This window comes from Mycteria americana, chromosome 3 (assembly GCF_035582795.1).
Source record: "Mycteria americana isolate JAX WOST 10 ecotype Jacksonville Zoo and Gardens chromosome 3, USCA_MyAme_1.0, whole genome shotgun sequence".
In the NCBI taxonomy this organism is placed as follows: Eukaryota; Metazoa; Chordata; class Aves; order Ciconiiformes; family Ciconiidae; genus Mycteria; species Mycteria americana.
This window is the reverse complement of record NC_134367.1, coordinates 107,517,775-107,545,638: the sequence shown is the minus strand read 5'-3', so window position 1 is coordinate 107,545,638 and position 27,864 is coordinate 107,517,775. Positions and strand designations below refer to the sequence as shown.

The 27,864-nt window shown below is 36.5% G+C and overlaps 1 protein-coding gene across 9 annotated transcripts in view; it reads right to left on the bottom strand.

The window, feature by feature from the left end:
- MARK1 (microtubule affinity regulating kinase 1) overlaps positions 1–27,864 on the bottom strand; it is a 59,844-nt gene that overhangs the window by 14,782 nt on the left and 17,198 nt on the right. For 8 of the 9 annotated variants that reach the window (XM_075496460.1, XM_075496464.1, XM_075496461.1 and 5 more), the window contains exons 2-11: positions 21,855–22,058; positions 21,050–21,103; positions 13,059–13,107; positions 11,850–11,915; positions 10,792–10,862; positions 9,756–9,812; positions 5,705–5,941; positions 5,497–5,616; positions 1,206–1,305; positions 487–599 (exon numbers count right to left, since the gene is read on the bottom strand). In XM_075496460.1, coding sequence (XP_075352575.1) covers positions 487–599; positions 1,206–1,305; positions 5,497–5,616; positions 5,705–5,941; positions 9,756–9,812; positions 10,792–10,862; positions 11,850–11,915; positions 13,059–13,107; positions 21,050–21,103; positions 21,855–22,058 — 1,071 coding nt within the window. Of the gene's footprint in view, positions 1–486; positions 600–1,205; positions 1,306–5,496; positions 5,617–5,704; positions 5,942–9,755; positions 9,813–10,791; positions 10,863–11,849; positions 11,916–12,522; positions 12,615–13,058; positions 13,108–21,049; positions 21,104–21,854; positions 22,059–27,864 lie in introns of those variants that run through there. The other variant, XM_075496468.1, reaches the window with a different exon arrangement.

Below are 27,864 nucleotides of genomic sequence, written 5' to 3'. Positions count from 1 at the left end.
TACAAATTTATTAATGACTACGATGCAAGTATTTATTAAAGAATAAAATATACTATAATATAGTATATAAGTGAGAAAGGATGAGTACATTTCTGAGAAACACAGGATGTCACATCTTAGTAGGTAGAAGAATAATTGCTCTACTCAAATTAACTATTTCAGATTTTAACTGTAAACACACATGACAGGAAGAAGACTCAGTACCTAAAAGTCATGCCACTTCAGATTAACAGCTAGCTCTTTAAAAAAAGCAATTCAACATATTTACAAACAAATGTGAAAATACTATATTCAATCTATTTCTTCATATGGGAACTAATGAGATATCCAAGAAGATATGAAAAGGGAGAGACATTAATAAGTTATGAACCACAGTTTTTTTTAAAAGATGTTACAAAATAGTTTATAAAAACATCGACAACCAGAATATTCAACCCAGCCACATATAAAGACCAAAATAGAAGATGCAAGTTAGGTAGCACTTACTTCAGGTGGTTTTCTACCTAGAAGCAGATAAGTAGCCATGACTTCATCGTACTTTTGGTTTACTAAAGATTCATGAATTTCTTCTCTTGAAAAGCCCATTGTGACCATAATGTCTAAAAGTAAAAAGAGCTAGATACATTAGCAGAATAAGTGCTTGGGTTTACTGACAACTTAAGAACCATGAAAATAGAAAAAGCCCTTATAATTTAACAGGTAACTAGAATTCAACTCAACCAGCATCATCTTTGCTGTGCAAAATCAAAAGGGCTGCAATTCCCCTCTTTTGTTATTTTCTTCTTGAAAACTCTCAACTATGTTATTCAGCATAGTTCAACATTATTCAACGTTAAATGTTATTCAACAGACAAATAAAACACTGGCAAATAGAAACTATGAATAGCTACAGGGCCAACACAGTATCTTTCTCTGACCACGGCAGATAAAAATTGTTACCCTCATAATAAAATCTGTTTCCTTCTGCCTGTTGAATTCTGTAATCTTACTTGTCTTTTGCTGTGCTTGCAGACTCATGTCAGCTCAGTGAAGTCACAACAGTAGTTATAAGGAGGGCATTGTAATGAAATTTCTCATTTAAATAAGAAGAAAACATTTTACTTGTACAATGAGATTGTACCTCAAATTTGATAAAAGAGTTTAGTTTGACTTACAAGGTAAAATTGCCTATGTCCTCATATGCAACATCCTTGTAAAAATCTTACCTATTCTCTTGGAGTCATTAAAATCTGGTTCAGGCTCAGTATACGGCTTTAGTTCTTCTTCTTCATGGCCAACATTCATCCACCGATCCTTCATAATTTGCTAAGAAAAGAAATGAGCTTTAAGTCAATATGCCATTTACCATACCCAATTAAATCTGTGCTAGCTGGTCTGGGGAAGAACAACTTGAAATTCATAATAATCTGAGGGCTGCTCTTTCCCTCCCACCTTTTCTCCTCACGTCTTACACTTTCTTCTTTTGTCTTTCACATCCTTTTGTTTCCATTAGTTAATTCCCCTCTATTATTTAGCCTTTACTATACAACCCCTCCCCCAAATTCCACAAAAACTACTGAAAGAAAAAACCTGCACTTCCAACATACAAAAATCTTTCATTTTGTACCCTTCACTTCCACTGTCTCTTAATCTCGTCTTGCTGAGTGCCTGACACTCATGCTCTAATCTTGGTTAAGATCCCTAGATGTTACTATAATACCAACTCTATCACAATAAATAACTCCTTCAAATAATAACAAAGAAAGTGTTTAGAATCTAAGGAATATTTCAGGAGCATGCCAACACTTCCTACAGTCATTTGTTTCAAGATTGTGATGCCAACTGGTCATTTTTTCCTATGGATCTTCTCACTGTGCTTGACCTAAATATGTTCACAGTTTGGCTGGAGGGAGAAATGCCTCTTAACTCTCTCTATGCCATGCAGATGTTTACTTTAAAAATTTCTCCTGCATTCTTTGGAAAATTTCCTTCTGCTGTGGCCTGGATCTTTTATATGCCTGCAAGATTGATCAGCTGGAATCCCTAACCACCACCACAATTTCTCCTTAAGGACATATTCATCTTTTTTAAAACAGCTAAAAACATTTTCCCTCCTACAGCAACAGGCACACATGCCTCTTTAGGGACAGATGCTAATATTGCTCACTAGATTGACAGAAGAGTGAAACAAGTGCCAGCAAGTCAAGTTTCCCACAGGCTCCAAATATGCCTTGCAAACACCGAATTAAGTTATTTCTCACAAAGAGCAAAAGACTCTTTTCCATTGATATAATCAAATTCTTTGTATGTAGTGCTGCTGCCAAATTACAGACCCAGATAGCTGTATCCTTACAAGAACAATACAGAACTTTGTATTTGGGCCAGTTAACATTTCGCTGACAATAAGACTTAAAGATTTGTTCAAAGTTCTGCCACAGAACTGATTTTTTTTGGCTTTTGAGGGGGATAAAAGGGAAGGGATTGTGAACGTGTATTGCTATATTGCATTTCTGGCACACAGAGCATGAGTCTATTTCACAACAGACTTTGGGTATGTATTTGTAGCCTTGCCCTAACATTATAGACTCCCCAAAGAGTACTATGCAGTATCTGCAATTACAATTTTTAAAATATACTGTTAATTAAATCTAAAGTTTAAGCATGATGAGGTGTTTGGATGACAGGAATCACACTGCTCAAATCCTACCCTCCCTTTTCTTGATCCTTCTTGAATTAATAGGCAAACCCAACAATTCCCACTTACAGTTTTTCATGTCTCTTCAGTAGGTGGATCTATAGTTGAATGTAATCTGCTCTAGGTTTCCATCTGTTAAATAGCTAAACTTTTGCTAGCTTCTGCCTTTTAAATACATGATCTGATAGGCGTACTGAGTTATTGTACAATTCTTAAAACAGGCTCTTACAATCAAGCATTTTGAAGTGACACCAATGATCCAATTCCAGGATCAATATTACGTCTCTGTAAGTTTTCAGCTGGGCTTCTAGTCAGCTGATTAAAAAGCAGCAACCTTGGTCAGGGTATTTAAAGATCTGACCCAAACTGTATTTCTTAAAGATCAACCCAAACTGAATTTCAACCAACTAGGTATTACTGATGAGGTTTCCCTCAATTTTCAGGAAAACTATCCAATAAAAATCTGGCCTGGCTCAAGACCTGTCTGTCTCAAACTTACCTGCTTTATTACTCTTTGTAAGCATAAATCTGCTCTGTGGGAATTTCACATAGTGTTGCTTTGCAAAGAATTGAAGACTGGGAGGGGAGAAGGAATTTGTTGAAATCCTGATAGTTACGAGAGATCCACGTTATTTTCTGAAGTGCATTTCTCCCATCTTGTCCTGTGAAGATCTACTGTTTTCCAACAACATTCCCTTGCTTCTAAAATGTTTTCTCTCTGCTGCAATCATGAAAAAGTCTAGACGAACCATTTTAATAAAAATTTGCCTGGTCCTTACCAGAGGAAAAGTGCTAAGCCTAACCCATATGGTGCTGATCCTGTGTCAGTCTCAGCTTTGATGCTAATGTCACTGACAAACATCCTATTGGATGGTCTGGGAAAAACATGTGTGGGAACTGAGCGGGTGTATGGCTGGGACTGAGCAAATAATTAAAAGACAAAGCACAAAAAAATCCTCCCCACCTAAGACGACATTGTCTTCCACTTTTAGAAACTCCTAATAAATATATACTTTCATTCTAAGTATGTATTTTTAGAAGTGCTCAGACAGAAGAAATCGTCATTTCTTTCCAAACCACGTACCATAGCTTTCTAATTCAACAAACGTGATTTCAGGAACGTTCATTTTAAAAAGGTTTGTGATGTCTCTGTCCCTCAGATTAGCATACTGATCAATGCCTGTTACCATCAGTATTTGGTACTGGCTCAAGACCCTGTCACACATAACATTTACTCGCTCTCTCCCATACAATCTGACAACTATGCCGTTCCAGCAAGGCTGCTATCTAACACCTCTCTCCAGAGACCAGAAGGAATTTTAGAAGAACTGGATAACACTACAATATCTAGAATGAAAGTGAAATTAGATCTGAACAGAAACTGCTGAAAATCCAGAGGAAAGTTCAATAAAAGGAAAATCTGTTTTCCTGAAAGACAACACAGGAAAAAAAGCAATCTTTCACCATCTTTGAGTGACTACGCTCTTATCACGATGTCCTCTAGACAGTAATAAATACAACATAATTAATGAATATCAGCAAAGTAGAAGCCACCATTCACTAGTCTCTTCAGCACAGATTTTATTCAACTTAAAACTATTTATAACAAGTCACAAACCAGCATCAGCTTGAAATAAGTTGCATGCAGACAGAACTCAGTAAATGCATGCTTCCTTGCACAGGTAGCATCCACACCAGGAAGCATAAGTCATGCCACCACAAATAAAAAGCTGCTTAAATGGGATTTATTCTCTGGAACACCATCCACTACTGCACAAGTACGCATAGAAAGATGAAACAAAGGTCACTGGTGATTAACTCATGCAAATACTATTTTAAAACCATTCTATTTATCTTCTGCTCTATTTTCATCTCTATGGTAAGTAGATGTTATTTTAAAAAGTCTCTCTTTGTTAAAGAACTCACAAAATAGAACAGAGCAGCATTTAGAGTGAACTCTACACAAAATATTTGTTAAAGATCAGCTCCAGAGTTATCCAGCAAGTATATGCCAATACAGCAAACTTGAACAAAACAGCCCCTTACAAACACTGAACATTTTAGACACCTTACAAATTATGCACAGATATTTTCTGCATCCCATGAAGAGAAAACCTAATTTACTAACAACAACAACAAAATCGTAACTCGGTAGAAATCCTCAAAACAGATTTTAGCTGAGGGACACAGCAGATATTACTATACATGTTAATCTTCCAGCTCTTCAGAAACAAAGCTACCAAAAGGGGGAAAAGAAAGGACTGAACAGAAATAACTAGCAATTATTAGCTTATCATTCAAAGAGTTCTTAGTGTTTATCTGTATCATGGCACTAAAACAAACAAAAAACCCACATAGTTTTCAATCACAGTTATTCTTCTTGTATTTATCCTTTTTAAGAAGTCATGCTGGAAATGGTAAGTTAAGTCAAAAAAGTTTATGGTACTGCCTGCTGCTGTTTTTGTTTTTCTGAAAAACTCCAAGCAGAAGATATTTACAATCTTGTCCTGCTTTCCACACACTTTGAACTAGCTCCATTATCTGACCGAAACAAGTGGGAGCAGTTTGCACTTTGAAAAGCTCTTAAACGATAGTCTTTAGTCAGCTACAGTTAAGGTTAGACTTTAATTCATTAACACTTTCTATTTTCAAGCTGCACTGTTTCTGGGACATTTCCTTTTTTTTTTTAACGAGACTTTTGGGCCCTTAAAACAGGAAGGAAGTACCTATTGTGAAAAATAAAGAAGTCTTAAGCAATTATTGTATTTTATTCTTTCTTCATCTGAAACGCCTTTTTTTTCCCCCAAGATGAAATTACTTACTTCCAAGCTGCCTCGTTTTATCGGATTCAGTACTAGTAGCTTCTTAAGTAGATTTTCACAGTCTGTGGACATATAGAATGGAATGCGGTACTTCCCCCTCAGTACTCGCTCCCTCAGTTCCTTTAAAATAAATTTTAAAAGGTGAGCCTACTAATGACATAGAAGACTTAAAGAGAGTAAAAGCCAAGCTTTCACATTGTAACTGTACCTTTAGGTTCTGACCATCAAATGGCAATGATCCGCTTACTAGCGTGTACAAAATCACTCCAAGGCTCCACACATCCACTTCAGGACCATCGTATTTTTTTCCTTGGAAAAGTTCAGGAGCAGCATACGGCGGGCTTCCACAAAACGTGTCCAGTTTATTACCAACTGTAAATTCGTTACTAAAACCAAAGTCTGCAATTTTAATGTTCATGTCTGCATCAAGTAGAAGGTTTTCTGCCTAAGAGAAAAATAAAAGAGGAAAAGGATAATTTATGTATCAGAATAAGATCAATATATTACAGTGTATAATTTATCAATAAATGGAAAAATGTTTCCTTTTCTAAAATGGTTCACCATCTGTATCTTTCTTGCAGAACAAAAGAAACTAATCCCCTTGAATACATTACAAAAAGGTTGAAAATCGACTATATTTAATCAGGAAAAGATAACTGCTAAAAGCAGCTAAACAGACTTGAAAGTCAGCTAGTGAATCAACTATGAAGGTTTTCTTTTCTGGAAGAAATACCTTAGTTCAGCTTTAGACTGAAGTATCTAGACATCTCAGAGTAGCAGTTTCAGCTTTTGACAGGTTCATGCCAACTTCTGATGCCAAAGAGCATAAATCTAATCCCAGACATCATCTACCATTTTGGTGGGGTAAATGTTAGAAGGGATTTAAGACTTTAAAGATGATCTCTTCCACTTACAAGATGAAACACTTCAAACTATGTGCTGTATCTTAGCATTCTGTACCAAAAAATTCTCTCCCCTTTATTAAACACTTTATTGCTAAAGTGTTTACTTTAGCAATAACACCACCAAGGTGTTTAATACTCAAGTATTACATTGTGTATGAAAAAATGCATGTATTATACATCTAAGAATATTAACGCCTGTGCAGCAATCATCACGTGAATGCAATGCATCACATACACATAGATGCAAGTATGCAGTGGATACTGGAGAGTCAGTAAACAGTATCTTATACTTAGTATCACAGGTAGGTCAGAAGATTAAAAGGGTGAGGTTAGAGAAATACTAATATATTACTGGAATAAAAATAAAGCTCATTTCTCAAAATGCCAAGGATGCTGTGAAGGAGTGCAGCAGAACTGGGAAATGTTTACTCATCTAACTGGGTCCTGGCTCCTGATCTGCGTATCAGCAACACAGGAGCAGCACCGAGCAGTGGCAGGAATCCTTTCTTTTCAACAGGAGGACAGACATTAGCCAGAGCAGAGGATTCACCTAATTGCTATAAAACTGATGTTTGGCAAACACAGACATCTCTCATCAGATGCTGCGCTCAGAATTGAGCCCAGGAAATAAAAATATGTCTTAGTTTAGGACCAGAGAAGCAGCAATCCATTTGTTAGTTGCTTTGATTAAGAGGGTAAACATGATTTTATTTGGGTGATTTTGGGTTTGTTTTATTTTTAGTAATTTCACTTGCACTCAATGAACAGAACAGGAGACAATTATATCAAGCCAATAGCTGCACAACAGAATTTAGCCCTTCTCAGGAGTAAAATACAGCCCATTTTTACAAACTAACTATCCTGGAAAATATTTTATTTTCCCAATTCATGACCTGTAATCTCAGTTGGTTCCAGCTGATGTGCCTGCAGACAGACTCACAGAGATATTTTCCAGATCTGACAGCCTTCTACATTACTGCACAAAGACTTCATTTTCCTTGTGGTGAAAACATTACTGTCAGTGCAGCTGCTTCTGTGATTACAATAGCCCTCCTAGTTCAACAGTCCTCTGCTACCCAAGTACCCCACACTTTTAGGTTTGTTCCTTCAAACAAAAACACCAAAAACCCCTTTTTAATATGCCAAATAGAAAGACTATGCTCTTGTTGGTTACATGTTCAGAGCAAAAAGTATTAACAGTCACTGAAAAGGTAAGTTTTGTGCATCACAGGATAAAGCAAAGTTGGAATTGGTTATAGCCCTTTCTGGGCAAGCTGTTTATAATCACAGAAAATTAAAAGGAGGCAGTTTAAGTACTCATGGGCCTTGCACTCCCTCCTTTTCTGCCAGAATAGCCTGGACAAACCTGCACATTTTCTTACAAGTAACTGAAGTAACTTACATTTGATGGAGTTTACCCTTTCTGTTATTAAAGCCACAAAGGCTTATCAAAAATCTCCAGAGTGGTGCTAGACCTCTGCCTCGTGGTGCTAACAGTGTCAATTGGTCAGCATGCTGATACCATGGAGAAAGTAAACAGAAGCAGATGTGACTGCAGACACAACTTTGAAGTTGCTTATTCCTTCTCTGCAGCTGCATGAGAAGAGTTTTAAGTGAGACAGAGATGACACATAACGTTTGGAAAGCAGAGACGAAGTGAGAACACCTCCTCAAAGTCATACATTTAGCCCTTTTTTCTTTGGGGAATGTATTTTTCATTGGCTAGGCTGACTGGCTCTCAATCACACCTAACACTGAATTTTTCAAATGAGTCTAGCTTAACTTAATCCAAGAGAAGACAGAGAGAGAAAAGCAAACAAAGAAATTATTTTGGAGCTTGCCTGCCCGTCTTGCAAATAGGAAGATCAGCAGCAGAGTACTTGTGACAGATGGTAAAAAGGATCCTATGCGAATGCCGCAAAGCGGTTTTGGATAGTCCTGTGGGCAATGCAGTAAGCTGTATGTGTGCTATGGAACTAAGAAATGAATGAGGGCTGGAGGCTGTAATGGGCTCTGGGAGAAAAAGCAAGATGCAGGATGCTAAATAACTGCAGGGGTTAATGCAAGTAAGACTCAATAATATAGCTGGGCTGAGCAAGCCAGTGCCAGATAAGCTCGATTAGATGGCTGGCTCCCTACTCCCAGCCAAGCATAGGGCCGAGACAACCAGTGAAAGCGGCTCATCCAGCCAAGTCAATAGGTCCCTAGGTGCATCCTTCTGGAAGGCTCAAGTGGCTGCAGTAAGCTCCAGGGAGTTTGACAAAACATTCACAGGCTCCAAACCACCACGCAAGATGGGGAGGAATTTTTTTTAATCAAGATTTCAATGAGATCCAGCCTTTTCCTTCCTTGCATTCTGACTTCAGAGTGCTGGCCAGGCACCTCTATCATCAGTTGACACTGGTCCTGGGGCAGGGAGGACTCAGCAGAAAAGGATGTATTATCCAGCACCATATGCACACGCAGGAGCTGGCAGATTGACAAGTATTAGGGAACAGATTTGTAATAAGAGGTTGAGAGCATGCTGCAGTGTATTATAAGAAAGTTAAGACAAAAGATACTGGCCAAAAAACCCCTTAGAAATTATTCAACCTCAGCTTTTCACAAGTATTTAGATACATTAGTAAAAAAGAACCTACACCAGTGTTTCCTTTGTAAACGTACAAAGGCATCAAAACAAGAGCACAAGCCAGCTTTGAAGCGGGTGAAAATCTTGTGTCCAAGTCCCACGATATCTAAACTTGGCACAAAGACAACTTCAGACTGAAGGCTTAGGTTGTACCTGCAGTTGTTGAACTCTTTAACATGGTCTGGTATGTTTATATAGATAGACTACTAGAAAGCATCAAAAAAAGCAAGTTTGACTAATTTCTGTTTACCTTTGATTTATTTTTCTGCCTGAATTAAACACTAGAGTATAAGCCAGAAGTTCAAATGGATTAAAAACCTAGCATATTCCTTATGAATCACTAAGAAAAGACTGTTTTATATATCTTGCAATATATTTTAACTGAAAATATTGTAATTAAGTAGTGCTGACTGGTATCATTGAACTTCTGCAGCTTCAGTGTGTATATATCTGCATGCCAGCAGGTATAATTCTTTGGAGAGCATGTCTTTTTCTTAAAGCTAAAACTGGAATGAAAGTAACACATGTTCTATTCTTGTCTCTCCCCTGTTCCAAAAGGCAAGCTGTATTATTTTGGTGCTTCAGAAAATTGAGAATAAAATACAAGTGACAGTTCCCTCATTCACATGTTTGAGGCATTCAGAGACAGTGGCAAAGACAAGTATATAGAATGAAATTAAGTCTATACTGTCAACCAGCAAAATGAAAAATAAGTAACAGCCTACCTTAAGATCACGATGAACTATGCATTTCTGATGACAGTACTGCACAGCAGATACAATCTGAAACACCAAGATGATCAGCAAAATATTTTATTTCAATCTCAGTATTAAGTTTTTATATATAATTTTGGCTCCTAATATGATTCAGTAGAACACAAGAAATTACTAAATAAAGCTTTCATTTTAGAAAATATTAATGTAAGTTTCATTAAAGCTCAAATACTACAAGTTCCTAAAAGCAGCTCATTTTCTTATTAAAAAAGTTTAAACATACTCTTCAAGGTAATAGGAGAAACATCTATTTTAAATTCAGATCGCCCAATAGCAATAACTATAAAAGGAAATTATTCCACCCCCCAACCCAATAGCTGGATGTACCATCTCAGATTTTATCTTCTGAAATACTTGCAGCATATCTCTGCAATTCATCCCTAACAGAATAGTTAATTCAATATTTTCATATATATCTTTTACATATGTATAACAAAAAACGAGTCTAAAACAGCAAGTTAAAAGCAGTTTCTTTACATGTTAATAATATACCTTAATTCTGAAAAATACCAAATTTTGTTTATTTATCTAATTAAAGCTTTTCACAAAATAATCACTAAAAACAGGTTAAGAAAAAGATTAAGATGAGAAAGTTTGTAATTAGAATATAAAAACCTGTTACAGAATACCCTTCATACAAAACAGTGTGACATGTCACAGCAATACATGTCATCATATCAACATCTCCAGATAGAACATCTGTTAAATTCTAAAATATTCAGAAAAGAATTAAAACCTCAAGTGAGTCACAATAAAAAGTGTGGCTCTTAGGAACATCCACTAAGAGAATGTAAAACAGTCTTACTATTTTTAGCTAGTATGTAGGAAGCAGATATTTTTCTTTTCAAGGATTTTTTCCACTCCAGCTTTAATAAACATTATCACAACAATGAAATTTTTTTAAAGTAAAAGAAGTATGCTCACAGTCATGTCTATCTGAAAATACCATAAATAGAAACAAAAGAAAGAGTGAATGTTAATTTCATACCTGCCTGAATTTTGCACGAGCCTCTTTCTCTTTCATTCTTCCATGTGCAACTAGGTAGTCAAACACTTCTCCTGACCACGACAAAGACAAAACATCAGTCCTACTGCCCAGGTTTTATTTTTGACTGTCATTCACAATCAAATCATGCCTGAAAACACATGCCCCCCCCTTCATGAAGGGAAAGGAAATAGAAGCAGCTAGGAAAAATTCCTTTTTACTGTTTGCATTGGATTTCATTTTTCGGGCACGTAATAGTCAAGAAATATAAAAATGGAACCCTTCATACTAAGGCTTCTTCAATTTTTAAAGTAAATTTATTTAAAAACCACTGTGAAACAAAAAAGACTTTAATCATGAAAAACATTCACATTGCATATAAGACACACTGGGAAACAGGCAACTTATGTACCAGATTTATTTTGCTTATCTCTAGCAGCTTCACTTAACAGTATCTGTATTACTTCTGTTTTTTCCTTCTTGTTCTCGTTCTAATAAAGCTGCTCAAATGCCTTCCAGATCCTCATCTTTGCACTGTCTGACTTTCCTAGCTGGTCACTAGCCCTGTGCTGGATACCTTTCCCACATTCAAACATTTCCCATTCAAATGCTAAGCAACTTCTCAAGCAGGCACCCACTATCCCTCATGCTCTTTATGATCCTTCTTCCCTTTCCCATGTTCCCTATTCCCATCCCCTGGACCTGCCTCTCCAAGTGCTTTGGCACACATTTTAAAGATAAAATGAGGCACCAGTGCTTGCCTAAATATAACAGATAAATACTGAGTCAAGTTTTTGCCAGAATCAGCACCAGATTATCTCCTGATATTCCAGCAGAAATCTCAGAACCATAACTACCCTTAAGCACAAACCTAATAGGTTACTTTACAGAACGTGATGCAAGCAAGAAAGTCTGCCCTGGGAGGTCTGCTAGGACTGTTGTGAAGGCCAGATTGGAATAACCCGTTAACCATAAAATCCTTAAATCGTTCCTAGGCATGCAACCGGCACGGCTTTCCATATTTCAGTTTGTCCTTAAAGCAGAATTAAGAATCCACTTACCCCCACTGGCATATTCCATTACCAAATACAATGTCTTTTCAGTTTCAATAACTTCAAATAATTTTACTGCAAGAAAAATGAATGAGAGGTTGCAGCAGGAAGCAAAAGCACAGCATAAACAAAAAAATTATACTCATGAAGTGAGTATAATTTATGGCCAGTGATAACACTAAACCATATGAAAACTTTATATCCTTTTGGTTAGCATTCTTTTGAGGGGAAAAAGGCAAAATTAATTTCTAAATCATGTTTGATAATAAAGCATATTAATCCACAATTTTCTCAGAAGTTTATGCACGCTGTACAAACAAGTTCATGCTGAAATTAGTGTTTAATTTGACACAGACATCTTTAAGATCATACAAACCTTCCCTGTTTCGCTAGTAAACTGCTCCCAGTTCGAAATCTGAGATTCTGACCAACTAAAAACTGAGTGGACACCAGAAATGTTAAGTCTGGAAGACTTTCCTCAGATTGTAATAATAACCACTCATTTAAAACAAACACACCCCCACCGCCACCCCCAAGAAAACAAGAAACAGCAGAAGCTAAGAATGCTGGAAAAGCAACAAACAATTCAAGGGATGAGAAGGGAGTGCCTGGCATGTAGTAACTTGTACGCCTTGTCCATACCTTGTAGGCAACAAGCCCTCTGGCCGATTCAGGACCATTAACTGTCTCTGGAACAAGACTGTCCAGCCCTCCTCAGCCAGAAGAATTGTCATCACAAAGTAGGGCCCTGAAGCTGTGGGGTAGGTGAAAGAACTAAAGCAGAAAGTGAAAATTACATACTTTGTAACTCTAATTTTCTGGAAGTATCAGTCACTGGGGGTCTATCCTAGACTGAACTAATAGGAGTTTTGCTACCTTCACGTAAGAAACTCATGCTTTTTGGCCTCAAGAGTAATTTCCATGGACAGAGGGGAGTTGGGGCCCTCAACAGACCAGAGCGCTCAGCATCTCCTACTTTGCATTAAGGCTTTCCTGGACTGAGCAGTTTATCTCCTCAGAGCAAAATTCTTGTTTCAAGCAGAGTCAATAAAGGAGGTGAGATAATGAAGCATTTACTGAATGCTGACTGTCCTATTATCTCAAAAAAGTTTAATGAACAAAAGCATAACTGTAAAGTACATTCAAATAAAGCCAAAGAGAATAAAATGTAAACAGTACAATTAAAAAAAAAAGTTTGCAGAAATGCAGGGCTCCTACCAATATTGGGATGATTCAGTATCTTCATTATTCGTACTTCTCGAAACAACTGTCAAGGAAGCAAGACAATTTTCTTAAAGTGTGCTTATTAGGGAAAAGTTATTGAAGATATGCAATTTTAGATGGCAAAAAGGAGCAGCACAAGCCACAGAAAATAGCATTAGCATAAATATAGATAAATATAGTGCAGTGAATGCCAGAAAATGTCATCTACATCTTATACATTACATAACAATAACCACTACCAACTACATATAAAAACCAGACTAATTTTTAAGCTTTATACAAACAGACACAAATAAGTTTTACAGCCCTTTCTGGAGTTTCACAATGACCAAAACCAACAGATTATTCACACAAGACTTTTTGTCTCTTTGCTCCGATCTCTTTGGTGACTGGCAAGCTCAGCTAACTACCCTGAATGCATATATAACTGTTCGTGCAAATACAAGATGTAGCACTGCAAAAACGTTGAACACACAAATGTCAAAATGGAATTAGATACCAGGAATCCTGACACTCCCAGTCCTGCTGCTCCACAGAGGTGAAGCGGGCAAGTTCACTTTTCTGACAACTACCAAATCTTACAGTGGGCCACCAACAGCAATGTCCCCTCTCCCCCTGGCAAGTCCTGAAGGTTTATGATTGGTGAAAGTTTGGTTTCTGATCCTGATTCACATAATTAAAAACAACTGGATAAACTTATAGCCCTAAGTATATACACTTAAGACATTGGTGGTTTTACTTTTTTTTTTTTCAATCAGAAACAAGAGGTCTTCACACTTAAATTTCTAAATTTCTAGCATTAATGGGTTTATTGATTAAATAAGAGGTGAAGAAAGACTAACCTAAGGGCTCAAAGGGACGAAGGCAAACAAAAGGAATCCAAAATGACTACTTAGTTCTGTTACTCTATATTTGAGGCTGTCAAAACTGGTAAGCTTGCACTGTTTTACTTAAGTGAACAGCATATCCCCATTGTCAAATCTATTTGGTGTGCTGCGTGCTCTTTAGTCCCGTATTGGGCTGAAGTAGGATGCTGAAATGAAGGAAGGAAAGCTCACTGGCTTCAGCGTAATGCTTAGCCATTTTGGAAACACCTTAGCACTACAGTCCTCCTTATAGAGAAAGTTGGCTCAACACAGAAGTGCGTTGCTGCTGTTTTGCTTGTCTGATGTGTCAGGGGACATCTCTTCCTCCATTTTCAAAATTACTCCCATTTGTTCAGATGCTCTCTTTGCAAAAGGGTACAATGATGCAAGCCAGAGACTGAACACCTCCTCAAAGAGTAGCACTTTAGTTTCTATTTTATTATGCCTGAGGCTACAAGTTAAGAGAAATTAAAATTCTTTTGCTTAGACACCACTGATGATTTTTTTTTTTACTCTATTTGTACAACTTAGTCATAACATTTCTAAAATTCGGCATTTATTCTACAAGTTAAGACTATAGAGCAACATCTTTTTGAAATTCATCTTTTGATCAAGTAACATTATTGCAGTTCTATATTTGTATTATTTAAGTATTTCAGGCTAGTTACTATCCACTTGCCTTATAATTGCCATTAAAACAATTTCAGAAGGAAACAAAGACTAAAAAAGCATTTCTCTGAGAACACATGAACAGTATGATGCAGTTTGCTTGTGTTCAAAATGTAACACATGGGTATGTAATACTATGCATTAGAATTAACTTCAGCAAATATTCTTGTTTCCTCATAAAGCCTATTATTACCATGAAAAAAAACATCATACCAGGCTGTTCTTTGTGCATTTTTTTGTTTTTCTAAGTATTTTAATTTGTTGCACAAGAAGAAGTTTCTCAGCTAAATGAATATCAGTCAGAAGCTAACAAATCTAAACCAATAGATAGTACAGCTTCAGAAGAGCTTCTAAGCAGGTACATGAAAAACTGCAATTCCTGCCAGAAGACTGGAAAGATATCTTACAACTTAACAGTATTAATGCTGGTATAAAAGTTACAGCAATGAACGCATGTCTTCATAAGCAGGATTAAAATATTAGACTTCTATAAATAAAACAATTTCAAATCTAGAAAAAAGATTATTAAGAAACACAATTTTACATGTAACGTGAAGCACATAGTAATTGCAAAAAAAAGTGCACTATTCTATTCAATATTCTCACAGTATTTGGAAGTTTACTACCTGGGTTAAGATTCAAATGATTTCACAGTGACATCAAATTTTGTTCCACACAATATGTAATTCTTTCTTCCATAAAGGAAAAAGCCTATCAGGAAATGGGACATAAAAGTCTATTTTCCTCAAGACAACATTACTGACCTCTAGCCTGATGAAGATACTTTGTTATATGAAAGAAACATTCACTTGTTCTGGTTCTGAATAGAAGACATCACCAAGACCCAAAGTATGGGCTTAGGTTTATTCCATACAAACACCAATAAAATTTTTTGCAACATCTTGTATTATATATCCTGTTGAACAGACATTTTTTCAGAAAATTGAAGCATATGTTCTGATACAAAAGCAGGTACACAGTCCTGGTAGTCACCATCAGTATCTCAAGAGGAAGTAGTTAAGTCTCAACCTTTTGAAAGAAAGCAGCTATTTTAAGGCAAATTCTAAACGAACTCGAAGTCACAAGGTGAATCTGGGTATTTTCTTGCTGCTTAGTGGCTCTGAGGTGGTCCTCTTGTTTGTTTGGGGATTTTGACTCAAAGGCACTTTTAATGTTGATTGAAACACGTTTGCATGCTTAGAACAAGAACTGGACAAGGCTGAAGCAGCCAAAGTTATGTTAGGTGATGCTCACCCACACAAGTCATGTCAAGCATAAGCTGCATAGGAACTGGCTATTTTATTTTACAGACAGGATGATGTCAGCCTTCCTACAAACATATGAGAGCAGGGAAAGAGAAATCAGCAGAGTAGGAATTGAAAGAATAGTTGAAATCTTGGAATCTACCTGCAGGTATCTGCTGACTAAATGGCTTGCTCTGAGAAAAGATTAAAAAACCCTAAGTGGTTGTACTCCCTACAAAACTCCTCTCCCCACTGCCTGCCCACTACCAAAACACAAGGTTGCTGCCTTCATGGGGAGATCCATGGTCCTCTGAGAGTTTGTGTTTTGCAGTTGTTACCTGCTTTTGACAAGTTTCCGGCAGTTGTTTACCTGGAAACCAACCTTTTCAGACCTTTTTCTGAAGTAACTCAGGTGTAGGCATCTTACAAATTAGGCAGATGTAACTTACGTATTCCATAATACTGCTACGTAACTAAGTCAAGCAGCTTTGCTAAAGCTGCTTGGCATGACAGATACCTTCCAACCCAGGAAGGCTGGAAGAAAGAAATTGTTTGAAAGGCTGAAAGAACTGAAATAATGGAACAGTACTGTGTAGAGACCACAAACACACTATACCTTGTGTAGTTTCTGGCCCACCCAGTCCAAGGCGATGTGTACAGGTCTCTCAAATATGGAGTGGGGAGAAAGAGCAGGGAACCTTATTTCAATACAGATGTTCAAAACAGCAGAGGGGGATTGGGGATGGAAGCTGAGCAAATGAACTGTTCTCTGGAGTCCTGGTGTAAATTCAGTATTTTACTTGGTCCAGTATAAATGCACGTTTATACAAATTAAGAAAATGCCAACATTCACTCCTCCAATTTTCTCCCACAAGAGAGAAACAATCTAGAAAATCTCTGCACAATGGATAACACTTGAATAATTAAAAAAAGCATTAACAGCATTCAAGTATTAGGGTACATTATTTTACATTTCAACTCTGCATTCCATGGAGCACTACTCTGGGATAAATCCCCCCTCCCCCCTCTTTCCCCTTGCAGAAGTATGCTGGGCATTAACACTACTTATGTCAATACCTATGTATTTACAAATAGATACACTTAAACAATAGCCACGACACCCCTCAATAACACCCAGAACACCTCTATATGCAAAGGAAGAGATGTATTAAAGCAACATTCCTACAAAGCCAAGTTTGTTAATTTTATAGCAATCTGGACAGAACTGAGAGATTAATTCTCCTTTCATGACAAGGCGAGCTGCAGGATTACATAATGATCTATTTTACTGATAAAAAAATAGCACTTTCAGAATTCATGCACACCTCTATTTTCTTGAGCAGCAGCGTCCTGCTCTCTCAGAAGGTGTAAGGGCTCCCTGACTCCTCTCCCCCCACCCCACCACACATTTATAGGACCACTCTTCATTCTTAACAAAGTGCTACTATTCAAAAAAGCTCTTGAACAAGCATCTCCTTGTTGCAAACAGGTTGTAGGCTCAATAGCTTCACTTACAGTAGAGGACAGCCAGCACCATACTCAATTCGTAGAACTTGTACCTATGGAAAAGGCACAAGGCTTGAAAATTTGCTTCCTGCTTTTCCAGTTTCATTTTTTAGGGCACAGACTGCAGAAAGTACAAAGATCTTCTGTCACACCATTGCTAACGCTTCTACTTGCTGTCAGGTTGACATCTACGTTTAAGATTTACTATTTTAACTCACTACAATCAAACCAAAAATCTTCAGTTAACCAAGGCTTTTTCTTGCTTTGAAAGATGTGCTTGAATGCTCCTCTAGTTTCTAAATCATTACTGAGAAGGGATGTTGCAAAAAAGTGTAGCTTTCATTAGCTTTCTTTACTTCTGTTCAGCTTTTCCTAACAACAGAAAGAACCAAGTTTGAGGCTTTAGATATGTTTAAAGAATAAAAAGAAGCCCGCTGACCCCTAAAAAGGGAAAATCTGAAATGCCACTTGCTAATCAAACCTATTAAGAAAAAAAAAGCACCTCTGCTCCACTAGCAGTTTGCAGAAGAGCAACAGAATGCTATTTCAGAAACATCCCTAGTGAAGCCAGTACAAGAAGACACTTTCAATGTAGCAGACATGCAGAAAATAGAACAGCTATTTTGATATAAATTCTAGTTATGATGAAACCCAAATACTTACATTTGGGAACAAACTACAATCATGAGAGTGGAAAAGGCTAAGTCAGTACAACATGTTACTATCAAGACAGCAAGTTCACAAAAAAGCCAGCTCTGTCTTCTAAACAGGTGCTCACTGAATAAGAGGGGAACCACATATTGAACAAACTGAAAACAAAATAAAAGGCAGTACCCTTAAGTTAACATTGTTTATCTATTTAAAGAGGTAGAAGTCCTGAAGCAAAAAGTATATTATAAAACTTAAGACTACCACACTGCATGCACAAGGATGCAAAATTAAAAAAAACTCACAAGGTCAGCTTACTTCTGTCACCTCTTCTGGTTTAAGTTAAAATAACTATGCCTGCAGAGTACCCTGTCCGTACCATATGGCATAAATAACATCAGAGAGTGGCAAAGAACAAACTAAACACTTTCTCTGCTTTCATACCCGTGACTAACTACAGACCCAGCTTGTATGACACTTCCAGCAACAGAAGTCTGTGCTCAAATATTTCTGTTTACAAAACAGAGCAGTGAGAAGCTATGATGCCTCAATTAATTTTACTTAAATTAGGTCAGTAGCAAATACTAAAGCAAAACCTACTTGCACTTGGTATCCTTTATATTACACTGAGTGAAAAAGGGTCATTCACAAGACCAAAGATCACTACATATTTGTCTTATTTGATTAATAATGTGTTGTCAAAAATGATTGAAGGCCTAAAGTTTTGCTGATCTGCATACAATCTACCAGCTTTGAAGTTCTAGAGACTGTCCTCTCGACTATGCTAATTTAGATGGGTTCAAACTCAAGTGGTATTTTTGTTGCAGAAACTTACTACAGTATTTCTCTACAAACATTAATTAGAAAAGTGTCTGTTCCTGTTGAAACAGTACTACTATCACTGCTTCCCTTTCCCAACATTACCTCTTGAAGAAAAATTGACTACTTAACAGTCCTACGGTACAACCATACAGTACAATCCTGATGATAAAATTATAAAAATTCACATTGCACTCACACTATATAGTACATAAAGAATCAAACTCTTATATAAGAGTTCAGTGCAGAAAGAAAAATAAAGATGACTGTGAAACATGGAGATTTCATAGAACAAGATTTAGAAAAAAATTTACAATATACAAATGACATATCAAAATACTAACAGAAATAATTCTAAACATGCTGATGAACTACCCTCCCACCCTTATTTGCTTTAAAAAAGCTACAGTCGCTTAAGTGTCTGTGCAAAACCTGTGCTTAAGCTTACTTAAAGCTTTCAGGGAATCAATATTCAGTTTCACTCAAAATTCTCAGAAAACTGTAGGAAGCTGAAGACTTTGAGAGCTTCCAAACAAAGATCCCCCTGCCCCTCCCAAATTACAATCAAGATGTTAGGAGGAAAACTTTATACCAACAAATTATCACACTTTCCAGTATAAACAGAAGATGCATGGGATAAATATTTCTAGAAGTTATTGAAGAAAAATGCAATTGTGGTTAAATCACTAAATCTAACTTCAGTCTTTACTTCTGCTATAAACTGCTTCTAACTGTATCTAAAAATGTTTCTCTTGTTATGAGCTTCCCACTCAAAAAACAAGTAACAGCAGCAATGTCCTATTATATGAATATTTTGTGTACTACTTGTGCAGTGCGACAGCATCTTGTGTAGGCTATAAAAATTTCATTTATACTTGGAATGATTTTTTTAACCAACTATTGAATATTTGTGTGTGTGAAACACAACTTATTTATCATTAAAGCAATTATCCCAGAAGTAAGTTTCTCATGCTTAGTTTCCCAGAAAGTTTTAATGTTTTTTACCCTCTCATTGCTCAATGAGACAAACTCACCTAGCTCTCCAAGTGTAAATAGCAAGCTAGGTAGGAAACAAGCTACATGAGCAGCACAGGATTTCCTCAATATGCTCTGTCACGTACTGCCTCTGTGGGTCCCTCTTCACTAGCTCAAACATTAGCAAAGAGATTTGCTGAACATAGGATATAGGACTTAAGCATAGCGAAGCTTTTGCATGGATTCTGCACAGTAGGTTGAATTTAAAAAAAAATCCTGAAGAACCCATACTCAAACAAAAATACTACAGAAGAGAAATTAAAGCAAATAAATCAAAGAATTAAAAGAAATCAAAGAAAAAAGAAATTAGAGCAAAGTTGTGTATAACTCCCCATAACCAAAGTTACACAATAAAATAAATGTAACAGCAGCCAGAGATTAAAAAAACAGCAATAAGCCCTAGACTCTTTCTCTCATTCTATAGCTACAGACAGCAACAGTCTAGTATTTGTAAACAAAAAATATTCCGAATTTTTATAATGGGCAGCCTCCAGTGGACAATATAACATTTCTGTGCTTCAGCCAAAACCAAATATATGCGTAGTTAAATAGTAAAAAACCCCAAACCAAACAAAAACCCTAGGGTTTTGTTAAAACACTTATCACAATGGTTATGAAGGACTTCTAAATTTCTGTCTACAGGCACAAACAAACAAGAACGTTCTAATTATGTTCAGTCATTTTGCCAATTCTATACACAAAAAGTCATTGCCAAAGGTCACTTGAGTTTAAGAAACATTTTACTGAAGTTGAAAGAATATAAAAACAAAGGTAAAAAATAAAAATTAAAGCCATAAAAATTGGCACTCTTGTAAGTCCACAAAAACCAGTTACTACATTAAAGAAAAATCCAAGAAAAATACTATCCTTTACAGCATTACATCTTGATTTAGTATATAGACAAACTACTTATGGACTTAATTAGATACAAATTTTATTGTCAGTAATGGGAAAAGCTGGAGGAGGAAGGAAGAGCAAAGAAACAATGCTTAGATAGGAGCCACAAAGAGTAACTACACTCAGACAAATGGCACGTGCACATTATAGCAAAGACAGTAGGATACCACTGTCTCCCAAGGTCATACATACACAGAGATGTTTGTTTAGCAAGATAAAGGGGCCAAATATTTTTGTCATCTAGATAAAAGATCACAGTTCAACTGTTTATAGAATTTCAGATGTTATGTTATATTCTTACCTTTTGCAGACTAGTAGGATTTAGCTGGGTTTTATCTATTATTTTCACAGCAACCTTGGGAAAAAACAAATAACCATGGATTATTAAACTCAGAAAAACGTTTGAACAAAAATATAATCGCACCTCTGTGAGCAAAAGCATAGATGTGTCTGTAAGACATGCATATATGTCTGCTTTTATGCATTTCATCAAGCAAAATTTCTCACCTATTAGGATCTACCAGCAGGAGCTCAGAACTTTGCCACCAGATGGTACCACCAAGGAATCAGTTTTATACTTCTGTCAGTGTTTGGACAGAACAGTGTTATCCTGTCCACTGCAAAACCAGCCTCTCCAAACACAAGATCTGTCTATCAATAAATTTCAATATCAGGGATATCTCTCTATCTATCTAGATTATAAATATCAATGAAATCTATCTATCAATAGATTACTCTTCAGTTTTGGAAATGCTTGGGGATGAATGGACCCCCTCCCAGCCCCAAAATACCCCTTGATATGCAACAAACTTTTTGATCTCTTCACCAAGAAGTTACATTTTTAAAAAGGGGTGAGTGGTTAGAGGGAGAAAGCTCGGGCACCTCAGGTAACTTTTCTTATATCCTGAAACAGCCTCTTTGCATCTTCCTTTATGATGACAAAAGACGCGCTTTTTCTATTCAGAAGAGAAAGGTAAAAGAATAGTAGAAATACTTCTTATAAAGATAGCCAGAGAATATAAAACACACTGTCAGGGTGATGGGGGTTTTTTGTTGTTTTGTGGGGGGGTTTTTTTGTTTTGGTGTTTTTTTTTTTTAAGGCTTACCTCTCTTCCAGTAAGCACATGCCTTGCCAGTTTCACTTTGGCAAAATTTCCTTTTCCTATTGTTTTCAGTAGGCGATAATTTCCAATGTGAGGATGCTCTTCGTTGGTAGATGTAATGGAGTTTCTACATCGGGGGATGTTTTGTCTGCTACTTGACTTGATAGGCTGGACATGTGGTTCAGTGTATCCATCCACAGAGGTATGCTGGAAGGCAGATAAAACAGTTGGGAATTTAGCTACTTGGATTTTAGACAGTTGCAGCACAATAGACTAAAAGCATAAAAAGGTGTAGAGGGGAGTAATTTATTTACTTCTACAAGTATCGCTGATAACTTTGCATGGTAGCTTAAGCAGAACTTGCTGTCTTTGGGCAGAGTTTGATGCATGTCTCAAGAAAAAAGTCTGCAGAAAGATTTTACCAGCTCTAAAGCTAGAGACACCTAGGCAGTAATCAACAAACCACTACAGACTTTTTCTTAATATGAAACTATGACAAACTACACACTACACCACCATGTTGCAAATAAACTTGTCTAATCATAACCAAATTTAGTCTTTTAAAAATACATAGTACAGAAAATATTTGTATTTTGGCATATTTGGAAACAAGGTTTCACTCTATTTTTTTCTTAACTTTCTTCACCTCAAGTAACATTATGAGAAAAGTATATTTTAAAGTAAGTTTTGTTCCCCAAACACGCTTGAATCTTTTTGTAAGTCACAGAAGTTCTCATTCTAGTAACGAACAATCTACATCTTTATTTAAAAATAATAATCTATTCTTAAAAAGAAAACTCCATGATATCTCAAATATATTTTAAATCTCAAAAAGTCTGAAGAACTAAAAGGATGTTATTTTTAATGCATGCCAACACATCATCCCACATTAAATGTTAGTCACTGAAATCTGCAGTGCTTCTGTACTCTTCAACTTCCAAGTATGTAAGGGGCAAGATACAGATGGGGCTTGGAAATGTTCCAAGGAGAAACCAAAATAACAGAAGATGTCAAAGGGCTGTTAAGTGTTTCAGTATTTCAAATGCTTTCTAACATTAGTGGCAGATGGGTACAAATACTTAACAGGTAAAATTTAGCCTCTAATCTTTTAAGTTAGAGATTTTAAGGCAGGCAAATATTGTAGATAGAAACAGTGTCTTCTCAGACCAGTTTTTAGATTTTGTAACAGAAAGGCATGCTTACTCCAAGCTCACTCAGTTTCTGTTAAGCATAAAGTGCCAACAAAACTCAAGATACCTTAATATTTTCCCATTGTTCACTGCTTCAATTAAAAAGTGGTTATCTCAATATCTTTGTACAGAGCACCAACTGAGCCTGTTTCTTTACAGACCAAAGGTTTCTAGAACTTTGACCTTAAGCTGAAAGAGTCAGAAGGCAGTGGGAGGTTTCACTCTTTCTCCCAATACCTAGCCTAACATTGGTCTATGCTGATCTCACCTATCATTCCTTATGCAAGTAATTATTTTCTTATACAAAACTGAATTTAAAAGCAGTGCTTCCAACTTCAGTGTGCATTTATTATAGACTAAAGTCAATCCCCTCCTGTAAACACCCAGGCTTACAGATAGTCCCACTGAGCCGAGCAGAGCTATTTCAGGACATAAGCACTAGTAGAATTGGGAAAACTAGCAAACAGCTGCAACACAACCGGAAAAAACAAGGACTATACCACAACCAGAATGTTCTTCCCAAATGTAGCACAACTCTGCTTACATCACCTCCAGCATTATTAATTATTCACTATGGCCAGGAGAACAGTCCTAAATATAATTTTCTGTTTGTCTTTTCATTAACTGAGTCTCTCTGTGAAATACTACTATACCCCCACTGCTGTTTTCCAAATTACTGCAGAACCAAGGAAGCCAGGCATGTTTAGATTCTGTATATCAGACAAATTTGATCAACCATGAAATAACATGCTAGCAATAGTATTTATCCTTTAAAGGACATAATTAAAATACTGTCTGTGGACTTGGAAAGAGAGGATCAGAAGGACAGCTCCAGGCAAAGAGGCTTTGAAACATTCCTTCAGCATCGGACACTAGTCCTACATGCAATAAACCAAAGCCCAAATAGAAGTCTCACCTAAGAAAACATCCTGCAAGATCAGTATTTGTATGGTGCTAATAATTAATATTCTGGCTGTACCTAGCACCCTGTCCAGAGCTACAGCACTATGCTATACAAGCAAGTTTTTAAAGTCTTTGAGCCTATTTATGCACACAATTAGATCTTCACTATTTGAAATACAATGCCTACCAGAAGCATTAGCAACCCTATTATCAATTGCCAATTTCATACACTTCATAGCTACTTCCAGTTGGTACTTGAAGGGATCCATTAGATAAGCAGTTGGATAGGCAAGCCAAACCAATGCCATAAGCAAAGTGAAAGACAGCTTCACAGGATAGATCATTTTAATGCAGATTTAACAGGGAAATCAGTTATTTAGTCATAATGACAATATAATGCAGAACCAAATCTGAAGAGGAAAAAAAAGGTAACAAGGTTCATGGTCATGACAATTCTGGATTTTGGTCTTTCTGTGACAGAAAAATGAAGCCCCTCCGGATAGTTTCTTAATTATTCCCTCCTAGATTATCTTCAGAGTCAATGCTTCTCCCCAGCTATGCCCAAGGATGACAGAAAACATGCATAAACAAGGTCAGGTTTCTTAGTTTGTGAGCCATATATATATATATATATATATAATTTCTGAATTTGAACAGCACTGACTAAAATTCACATTATTCTTCTTAAGTCTTGCATTAGGCCTTTCTTTTGCACATAAACAGCTTGCTATTGTTGGAAAGTACAGAGGAATTTAAACTAGAAACTCATCAACTTCTAGAAACCAGTATTCAACAAAATTGAAACATAACAAGGTTAAGATGTTGAAAAAAAAAAAAATCAAGTTAGGTCAAATAATGGTATCTCAGAGATTATTTCCAAACAATGCTAAAGCTGAATTCCACAGAAGCACGCAAAATCCACCCTGTCTAGAAAGACAGGCTATGCAGTTTTAAGATCTTTCTGGTCCATTACAATACATTCATTCATTATGCATCAGCTACTATGTGGCTATTTAAAAATGCCATTTCAGAAGAACAATCTCTAAGTTCTGAGAAATTTTTCAGGGTGCTGGAAACAAGGGGGCTGTAAAAACCAACATTCTCCTTGAAGTTCACTGCCATCTAAAAATTCCAGCTAAAAACCTGCATTTCCTACACAGGATTTTAATTAGGGATTCTGATATTTCTCTAGATACCTTGATAATATATCTTTTTATATATATATATATATAAAACATAGTGGGAAACACTGCCTTACTAATACATTATAAACAAGATGCCCTGTATGTTCCGATTATGTCAGTGTTAAATAAAATGTCTAGAAATCAACACATAAAATTAGACATTTCTTAAAACAAAATGCAAGTGTAAACAAAAAAGGTGCAGCAGTAACAAAAGTTTAGAGCTGAAACAGTATATTAAAGCAGCCATTTAGGTATTTTGCATATTAGTCAAGTCTTTAAAAAAAAAACAAACAACAACAAAAACAAAACCTAAAACAACCCACAAAAACCCCATACAAAACAAAATCCACCACCTTTTCAGAAATCTCAAAAAAGTAATTCTAGTATTCAATTTTAGATTGTAACTGAAGAGAGCTCAATTAACATGTATTACTCCTAACTAGGTTTGTTTCTGACACGTTCCATTAGAATTATTACAGAAGGTCAATGGCACTAAAATCACAAGAGTTAACCTGACCCATTGGTTCCCCAAGACTCAAAGCTATCGTTTTCCTTGTTTACTCAAGGCAGCTTTGCAAAAGCAAGATGACACGATGCCCAGACACATTATCTTTGAGAAAGTGCAGAAGAACTAACCCCACCAAGTAGATACAAAGTGCATGCTCCACTACACTACTTATTCAGCATCCTCTAGCCACTTAGCTAGCCACTGGGGTTGCATTCTCATGGCTTATACACTGTAATTAAACTTACATCATCACAATATATTAACTGCTCTTACAGCTTAGTCTTAAAAAGTCCCCAAAACTGTTCTGGCCACCAAACCACAGTCTTTTTCAATCAAACAACACTGAAGGCCTCTATAGTCCTTCTGAGTAACGGGATAACTTCCACACATTGATCTGCCTACAAATACCCCTCACTTGATTAACCAAACATCTTAGTCCTAAATTTTCCCCTTCTTGAATTACTGCAAGACAAATTCCTCAGTACAGTCAGCCCATGGAAGCAAAGTATGCACACATGATGATGTGCCTTTTCTAGCACCACATTTCCTCTCTCAATATTATCTCCTGTTCTGAACTTAAGTTTCTTGCAGCCAATTTTTATATACGTAACTCCAAGCATTTTCAAGCATGTGCCATACACATGAGCATTTGTAACAGCTGTCATATTTTGCAAGGTAATCAAAATAGCTAGCCAGAGGGAGTCTGAAGGGTTTAGAAAACCATCTTCTAAACAGCTCTGATCTGCAACAGCTTTGATTCAGAACACAGGGGAAGGAAAGGGGAGAAAGATGAAAAGTAATGTCCTGGACATCCAGCTGCTTTCGTGTTTTAACTGCTTGCTGTCTGTATTCCTTTAGGACCTAGGAGCTGCTAGCAAACCACCTCAAGCAAGTCTTTTTCTTTTGCTGAAGTAACAAACCAAACAAGAAGAGCCCAATTTTTTGAAAGATTGTGGTAAGCCTCAATGTAGAAACCAACAGAGATGTTCAGATCAGCTCCTACATGACATATCAAGAGTACCCAGAGGCCCAGGTTTACAGGTGTGAAGCTTGGTGCAACTCTGAACTGCATGAGATTATAGGACCTGATCCATCAGCTAGTGCCAGAAGAAGGGGATTCACTCCTCTTACAGGTAAACCTCACACCTGCACAAAACCACAGCTTATTCTTGCCACATGCACCCGTCACATCTTGCTACAATTACTAAAGCACCTCTGATCTCAATCAAAACATTAATATAGCACTATCTACTCTAATTTTTCATACCTCTCAAACATGTAAGAAAGTGCCTTGGAGGGAACAATTAAAAAGACTGAATGTGTGTGTATGCACACATGATTCTTTTCATAATTTCTTATCAGCAATTAAATGTATGCTAGATTGGGAATGCATGATAGAAACTTTGTTAATGAAAAAAAACCAAACTAAAGCAGTCACCTACTCCACTGAACAGGGTAATATGCAGGACTCTGCTCAGAAAAACCCAAGAAACACACACACAGAGTGAGGGAAAAAGTATATACAGATTTTAAATCAGGTACCAAGGTCAATGCATGGCAGAGACAAGAGAGAATCGGACAAAATTGTGAAAAGTTTGTCCTTAACTTCTACCCATACCCTGAGCCTGCTCACATAGGCTTGCCAGAAGTGCACAGAGAAAATAATCAAACACAAGCATGTGCATCTTTCTGTTTATATCAGATGTACATAATATGTAAGAATTCCAGGCATGAACTTTTGAAAGAGCTTGAAGCTATCAGCAATAAGAAACAATGGTTTTGAATGAGTCAAGCATATGGAAGCATTTCATTAACTGATGCTGTAACTCTGAAAAGCATTTTTATATAAAACTTTTCTAAAAAAATCCAAACTGTAAGCATGGAGTTCAATATATAGTATCAAGTGAGATACAAAAAAAGAGTAAGGGAAGTTATTTTGTTTAGTATCTCTTTCCTTTTCTTCCCAATTGTAACATTCTGTTATTGCAAAAAAACCAACTTCAAAGCTAATAGTAAAATATTTCTATTGCAAGGTGAAGTACAATCCCTTAATGTCATTACACAATAAACATTCCTTTCTAAAAGCATACATATATGCTGGTGATAAGTAAACTTATGCTGAGCATTGAGTAAATATTATTCTGTGCTTGTTACTATGGTATCTAAGCCCCTTGGAAGTTTTGGTGGTTTTTTTTTTTTGTTTGGTTTGGTTTTGTTTATTTGTTTGT